The sequence below is a fragment of the Lotus japonicus genome, chromosome 4, assembly GCF_012489685.1.
Source record: "Lotus japonicus ecotype B-129 chromosome 4, LjGifu_v1.2".
Classification (NCBI taxonomy): domain Eukaryota; kingdom Viridiplantae; phylum Streptophyta; class Magnoliopsida; order Fabales; family Fabaceae; genus Lotus; species Lotus japonicus.
In genome coordinates, this window is record NC_080044.1 from 44,528,423 (window position 1) to 44,536,727 (window position 8,305).

Consider the following 8,305-nt stretch of genomic DNA (forward strand, 5'->3'; position numbering starts at 1 on the left):
GCTAAGGAATTGGTTAAAAAAATTGGTCTGGACAATGCAACACACAAGAGAACTCATGCAGCAACTCATGTCAAACTGACTAAGGATGAGAATGGAATAGATGTTGATCAAAGCTTATATAGAAGCATGATTGGAAGTTTGTTGTATCTCACTGCTAGCAGACCTGACATTGCTTTCTCAGTTGGAGTGTGTGCTAGGTATCAAGCTGCGCCTAAAGAAAGTAATCTTCTACAAGTCAAGAGGATCATCAAGTACATCGGTGGAACTATTGACTATGATATTTTTTATGCTCACAACACTAATCCTAAGTTGATAGGATATTGTGATGTAGATTGGGCAGGAAATGCAGATGACAGAAAAAGCACCTCAGGGGATTGTTTCTTCTTGGGAAATAATCTCATCTCTTGGTTCAGCAAAAAGCAAAACTGTGTTTCCTTATCCACAGCTGAGGCAGAGTACATTGCTACTGGGAGTGGTTGCACCCAATTGATGTGGATGAAACAAATGTTGAAGGAATATGATGTCAAACAAGATGTCATGACATTGTTCTGTGACAACCTAAGTGCTATCAACATTTCCAAAAATCCAATCCAGCATAGTAGAACCAAACACATTGATATCCGTCATCATTTCATTAGAGAATTAGTGGAAGAAAAGATTATCACTCTTGAACATGTGGAAACTGATTTTGCAGTTAGCAGACATTTTTACAAAAGCATTGGATGCTGCAAAATTTGAGAAATTACGAGGAAAATTAGGGATTTGTGTCCTAACTGACTTGTAGCAGTTAATGACACTTGTCACGGGCAACGGCTATATTGCTCATTATATAACTGCCCATGATCGCGTATTGGGATTCATCAATCCTTTTCAGTATTTTATCCAAAAGTGTGACTGTTTTCTCTTTCTAGCCTTCAACAGTTATTTTTCAGTTTTCTCTACAGTTCACTTCACAATGACTAATGATTCTGGCAAAAAGAAGAAGGGAGGCTCCAAGATCATCAACCCAGAACACAATGTGAAGATTGTGAGTGCCACTGCATCGTTGTCAAATCCCTCTAGGGTTCCCCATAAAGCTGCAAGTGATATCCATGCTCCAACTGGATCAGCCAAACCAAGAAGAAGAAGCCTTCGTATCAAGCATGTAGCTCCTAAGAGAGGACCCAGTAAGAATTTGGGTATACAAAATATTTCTGATGATGAGGATGATCAAAATCCAAATCTTCCAGATGCTGTGAATCAAGAAGCGAATGAGGCTCTTGAGAAGCTTGCAAATGTAGCTACTGCTGAGAATGTTGAACCAGATGTTGAACTGACACATCAATCCTCTCCCTCTGGTTCTATTGTCAAGTCTCATGCTTCTAGTCAAACGGAGCACGATGAGGATGAAACCTCTGCACATGAAGTTTCTTTCTCTGAGGAGGCTCCTGTTCGGAAAACCCCCACTTCATCCACCAAAAAGGGTAAAGAAAAGAAGGTGATTGCATCTGATGAAGACTCTGATGGAGCATTACTCATCAAAAAAGTCCATGTTCCTGTTAGTGGTGTCAAGAAGAAGGATGTAAACATAACAAAGCAGAAGAACATAGGATCTGCTGCTAAATCTTCAAAGATTTCCAGAGGTTCTCTTATTCCAAAATCTGGGAAGGAGACAAAGAAATACAAGAAGTCAGAATCTTCTACTGGAAAGAAAAGAAGACATGTGTCTGATCCTGACTCCAAGGATGATGTCGAGCCAGATGTCCCAGACATCTCCACCACTGCCAGAAAATGGATGAAAGGTAAGAAAATTCCTCAACATGTTCCAGATGCTCCTGTGGACAATGTGTCCTTTCATTTTCCAAACTCTGCTCAGAGATGGAAATATGTGGTTCAAAGGAGGCTGACTATTGAAAGGGAACTGCATGAAGATGCCTTAGAACTCAAAGAAATCATGGAGGTTATTTCTGCTGCTGGTTTGATGAAGACCGTCAAGGATCTTGGCAGATGTTTTGACAAGCTTGTTAAGGAGTTCATTGTGAACATCCCTGCTGATTGTGATGATGCTTCCATTGCTGAGTACAGGAAGGTGTTTGTGCGGAGGAAGTGCATCAACTTCTCTCCTGAAGTGATCAATGAGTTTTTGGGCAGAAGCCCTGTTGCTGTGGCTCAGGGGGAGCCTGACTTGAATATGGTTGCTACAACCCTTACAGGGAAGTTGGTTAGGAAGTGGCCTACGAAGGGATTGCTTCCATCTGGAAGGCTTACTGCCAAATATGTTGTTCTCTACAAGATTGGTACTGCCAATTGGATGGCCACCAATCACTTGTCTGGTGTGACTCCACCTCTGGCCAGAATGCTTTATTTGGTTGGAACTGGGGGTGAGTTTGATTTTGGAAAGCTGGTTTTTGAGCCAACCCTCAAGCATGTTGGATCATATGCTGTGAGGTTGCCTATTCTGTTTCCTTGTCTCCTCTTTAGAGATCATTGCACATCAACAACCTACCATTGTGAGGGCTGATGAATCTCAAGGTAAGAAGCCCCTGCTTCTCAAGGTAAGAAGCCCCTGCTTCTCAAGTTTGCTGGGACACATGTTCCAGACATTGCGCTCTCTGCAGCAAAGGGAACTGTCAGTGCCAGTGGCACTAAGGCAGTTGGTTCTAGCAAGGAAGACATCTTGACTGAGTTGAAGGCGGTCTCCAAGTCTCTTGGTGACACTATTCAGGCTTGCAAGGTCAGAAAACTCAATGTTAATCAACTCATCAAGGCTATGTCAGATGTAACAATTGCTGTTGAGAAAGAAAGTGAAGAAGGGGAAGCTGAAGCTGTTGCTGGTGAAGAAGCAGATGCTGAGACTGAGGAGGATGTAGAGGAAGAAGAAGAGGAAGACAATGAAGATGAAGATGAAGAGGATGTCCCTGGTTCTGAGAGTTCCGCAACTCAGAGCACATCTCTTTGATTTAGTCTTTTTCCTTTGGATGTATTTGAGCCCTTGTGGCTATATGCGCTTCTTATTTGCTCATGGTCTGTATAATTCTTGAATATGGTGTTGCTGACTTATGTGGATAGCTCTGGTAAGCGCTTAGATGCTATTCTGCTATGACTACCTTTGCCAAATTATGCTAATAAAGGAGAGTAATTAGTATTTGGTTATCTCTGGTATTTGGTAGCTGGTTCTGTTATAGCTTTTTGCTATTGTGGTTTGGTAGTTTCTTGCTACTGTGCAGTTGTGTGTTCTATACAAACAACATCTTGTTGTTTGTGATAGTTGATTGTGTGCTGCTGTGCTAAACTCTGATATGGATTTCTGCTGCACTGAGAATGGTTTTGAGATGGAAATGTACATAGCTAATCCTACTAGCTATGTTGATATGTAAGCTACCATGTATGTTGGATGCTCTTCTATGATGATTCTAGTGTTTTTTTAAGTTTCAAGCTATTGAAGAGTTCTTTATGGTAGTGGATTGTATTAGCTAAAATTTGACAAAGGGGGAGATTGTTGTTCCTTTGTTATGTTGTCTGCATTTTAGCTAAGTGAAGTTTTTGGCCAACATGTCGGACCCGATGTCACAACAACTTGCCTGTGACATCTGTCCCTGTGAAACCTACAATGAGATGGCTAGGTTTTCTGTGAAGCTTCGTTCTGATTACTTGGTGATCAAGATAGGGTATTTCTGGAAGCTTCTGTACGCCGTTCAAGGATTATATTATTATGTAATCAAATCGGTTTCAAAGATTTGATTTGAAGTTTTTGGGAGTTTTAATTCTGAAATAGGAAACTTTATATTGAATATTCTTCTGCAGATTTGTTTCCTACTAACTCCTTGAGTGTTATGTGGACCTGTGCTCGTCCAAGCCCATCAAAGACAAGGCCTGGATGACTGCTATATATGAAGACCGAAACCTAGTGTTAGGTAGAGAGCTTCTGTTGAGTAAAACTAGGGTTTACTCTTGTCTGTGTTCACACTTGTTGTTCTCTCAGCTTATTCATGTATTGATTCTTTTGCTGAGAGTTGATTTTTAGTTGTTTGATCATGAGATCTGTCTTTGCTCTCGTGTTGTGAGCTATTGAATCACTGTGGCAGTGATTGAGAGAAAGTGAGAGGGGCTCTCATACTTAGCGGGAGGACTAAGTATTAATCACTTGTAGAAATAGGTAGAAAAGGCTGGGAACTGGGGCAGTTCTGTTAAGACCTTTTGTGTGCAATTTCTCTTAATAGTGGATTATTTTTCTCTTGGGTGAAAACCCTCCAGACGTAGGTGATTTTGCACCGAACTGGGTTAACAATCCTGTGTGTCTTGTCTCAGTTTATGTTCTTTACTTTGCATATTCAATTAACTGTTTTGTATTATGTTGTACAAGTTGTCTTAGACATCTGGTAGAACATCTATCCGCGTGTGCCAGAATTTCAATTTTGATTTCAACTGTTGATCTCTATACACTTATTATGACTTATTTTATCCTCTAACATGAATTACTCACTTTAGAGAAGATAAGTTCTTCAAGTTTAAAGTTTAAACTGTTATTCAAAGAACAAGTCAGATGTTAGTGCAGTTACACAGGACTGCACGCGTTGCGTTGTAATCGTATTTAAATTATAAGGCATGTATGTGTCAAAAAACATTTATTTATAAATAAATATTAATTTAAACATATAATGAATGTTCTACTGTTACGATTTTCAAGAGCTTTTTATTATCCTATTAGACTTTCATGACATCATAAACATCAATGCACATCAAATACATTCATAAACAAATAACCAAAAATAAAACTCATAACCAAAAATATTGAGTTTAAAGTCGTAACAACACAAATAGAGAACCAAAAGTAAAACATTGAGTATAAAGGGGTAACAACATAAACAAAGAACTAAAAGGTAAACCAGCTCATCTAATTGTTTTATCACTATCTTGAGAATTTCTTTCCCGACCTATCACGATCAATAATTTTCTCCAATTTTCGGTTCATTTGATATGTTTTTCGTGTATCCTATAACCGAATTCTTAAAGTGGTCTCTAATTATGATTCTTATGCAACCAATGATAGAGAAATTTGTTGCAACTCTAAACCTCTTGAGCATGAAGACCACCAAACCAACTCCTAACTTCTTCATAAGTGAAATACTATAAAAATTTATGCATAAATTGATGAGAAATGTCATTTTATTTGCTTAAGGGGAAGGAGGAGGTAGAATAAAGGCATGTGTCGTCCTCAACTTTGTTCACAAGTTTTACCCTAATCGAGTTATCACATTGAGTTCGTATGATTCTTCGTATAAATCACAAAATGGACATATTCGTGATTGTCATTTAAGATAGAATTTAAAAGATGTCATATATTCTGATGCCTTATTGGCCTCCCGGAAAATCTAGGCTACTTCCACATCTTTCTATTCCGCTTAAGGCATTTTATATCCTCATTCACTTCACTGATGATGGTGGAAAAAAGGTTCGTATTCATTTCCGGTTCCTTTACCACAATCGTGAATCTCGCGTGTATAACCGTTCGTCCATGTAAAGCACAGACACATGTTACTATTCTAGTACTATTTATTGAAATAACATGTCATGTATGTCCTACTGTTACGATTTTCAAGAGCTTTTTATTATCCTGTTAGACTTTCATGATATCATAAACATCAATGCACATGAAATACATTCATAAACAAATAACCAAAAATAATAACCTAAAACCAAAAACATTGAGTTTAAACTCGTAACAACACAAACAAAGAAGCAAAAGTAAAACATTGAGTTTAAATTCCATTGATATTTGTTTTGAGAAAAGAAAATGTAGTGGAATTGCTATCAAATATTAATTATCAGCGCCATTAATGTAATAGTTACTGAAACTATTTTTCACACTATCTCAAATTTGCAAATTAGATGTATATTCCTTTGTTTTACGTTTTAGATCTAGCACACTACTACATAAAAGAACCATTATTTGTTTATAGCTTGTTACCGTTCCTATTTCTATAACCTAGGGAATAATTAAATTTCTTGTAATTGTTTGAATTGATGAGATTTTCCATATATTGTATGCCTCTGTGTTGGTTGTTGAATTTTGTTTTGAGAAAAATATCATACAAAGAAATGTATTGGAATTACAATCAAGATTCTTTGTTTGCTTCTAAAACTGTTTTTTCATACACAGTACTTCCACCAAACATGACAAAATGTTCACCTCCACCCCCTGGAGATATAGTACTCAACGTGGATGGGAGTATAAAAGGGGAGAAGGGGAGAAAGGAGCATAAACTCCCATTTCTCACCACCAACTTATTTTTTGTATAAATACATTATTTAAATATTATTATATTGATAAAAAAAGTTCTCAAGTGCAAATGTCTTGCAGTTTTTATATACATAGTTTCGTACCTCAATGTGGTAGTTATGCGATAAGTTTTCTAATTTACTCTTAATCCATAATCTTATTCCATTCATTTCATTTTGTTTATTATTTATAAATATGATAAATTAGTAAAGTCCACAAAATAAATAAAGACAAATTCAGAATTTGAGAGGTCCTTATTAGTATTTGTAGTAATCGACAACACTCACAAAAAGAAATATTCTCCTGGCAAAAAAGAAAAAAGTAGGCATGGTTTTGGTTTCTAATGGATGCCTTAGAATTGGAGTTTAGTTATAATTCGTGTTTTATTAATAATAAAGATATGTGTCAAAAATACAGTGTACAAATGGTAGCATATATAACTACACCATAACCAAAATGTATGCTACAATTATTATCCAATAAAGTGAGACTCTTGAGAGCTTATGAATCCAAATTTAAATAAAATAATTATTTTTCATTTACTTGCAATACAAGAGGTAACCATGGTTGATTAATCATAGATGCAAAAAGCATTGAAAAACAACAAGTAAAACTTTATTCATACAACCAAAACCAGTACAATTTGAAATTAAAGCCACAAGATTTTGGAAGTAGCGGAAATAAACATGTGAGCCTAAGCTACACATGATGTATTATTTGCATAAATGAAATAAAAATGTGAAGACTACTATGCCATAATGGCTTAATATTGTGTCTTCACATTTACCCAGCAAAAACAGTAAAAACAAAAATCATAAAACTGGATTGGGAGAGATCATGCATGCCTTGCAAAGAGGCACATCATAATTTTCTCGAGATTATGGGTGGGGCCAAAATAATCCATTTTGGAGATTAACATCTCCAAATAATGGCACTGTCTCATTCCCATAATTATCATTGATCAAATTCATATACCATTGCCTCTGCATGGCGTCAGAATTATCCGTGACCAGCTCATGGACATCATTCACCATGGTCATTTCTTCAGTTTTGGCAACTGCAAGTGCTGGTGCTAGTGCCATTTGAGGTTGGATTGAACTTTCACCGACTAAGACTGAAGATTGACCCTGGTGGATCACAGTCTTATTCATTTTTTCCAAAGCTCGGTCGACCTCCTTCAAATTTTGATCAATCACCCATGCAAGATCATTCCGATCATTCATGTTCATGTTGAGTTGAACCTTCCCTGCATTGATGCACCTATACATGTGCAAGTTCATCTCTTTCTCCCTGTTTTCCTTCCTCTGTTTCATCACTTGGTCTTTTGCCTTTAGGATCATCTGTCTTGTGAAAGTCTCCTGGTTCACCATCTTCTTGCTCTGCTCCAATTCAGGCATTGTCTTCAACCTTTCCAACGCCTTTTGAACCCCAGGTGGGGATGGCCAAACCACAGGTTGAGGTTCGAAGGAGCTATAAATTATAGCACATGCTTCAATTCCACAAAGGGTGCTTAGTTCATCCACCTTCTTGATCAAACCTTTCTTCCTTTTCTTGTAAGTTGCCTTCCTTGCAGAGTCATTGACTATGTATGCAAGTTTCACCTTTCTCCTGGTCATGGTGCTGGCCAGGAAAAAAAGTGAAAAAAAGAAAATTGAAAATCAAAATGATTTGTTGTGGTTTTTCATCATGAATTGTCTTATATATATATATAGAGGTCAAGTTGACATGCCTTGTTTCATTTGTGATGATATTCACTAATAGTTGCCAACTCACTTTGTGGTGTAAAATCTCACCATACATATCATTCTATTCACATGAGATATAGATAATCATGTGTCATTATGATATTCAAACTGTAAAAATCATGATATATCTAGATAGTGTAAGAATTCAAATTGTCTTCATCCTCTGCACCAATAAATTGTCATAATGTTTTTAATTTAATAGACTACTTTTATTTAGATTAGCCATAACTATTAATTTTAATAATTAAAAACCAATAATTGTGTTAGAGGTCAGGATGTAGAAAACGGTTGACAAAAAGGG

At 36.9% G+C, this 8,305-nt stretch overlaps 2 protein-coding genes across 2 annotated transcripts; one reads left to right on the top strand and one right to left on the bottom strand.

Annotated features, from left to right (window-relative positions):
- Window positions 1-955: 955 nt before the first annotated feature.
- On the top strand, window positions 956-3,251 carry LOC130712791 (uncharacterized). Its single transcript, XM_057562604.1, has 4 exons — window positions 956-2,360; window positions 2,461-2,511; window positions 2,598-2,845; window positions 3,189-3,251. Exons 1-4 carry the CDS (start codon window positions 956-958, stop codon window positions 3,249-3,251), a joined length of 1,767 nt encoding a protein of 588 aa, XP_057418587.1.
- Window positions 3,252-6,964: 3,713 nt separating this feature from the next.
- On the bottom strand, window positions 6,965-7,909 carry LOC130715749 (agamous-like MADS-box protein AGL80). The gene has a single exon (XM_057565866.1). The coding sequence runs from the start codon at window positions 7,873-7,875 to the stop codon at window positions 7,138-7,140; it is 738 nt and encodes a 245-aa protein (XP_057421849.1). The 5' UTR covers window positions 7,876-7,909; the 3' UTR covers window positions 6,965-7,137.
- Window positions 7,910-8,305: the final 396 nt, after the last annotated feature.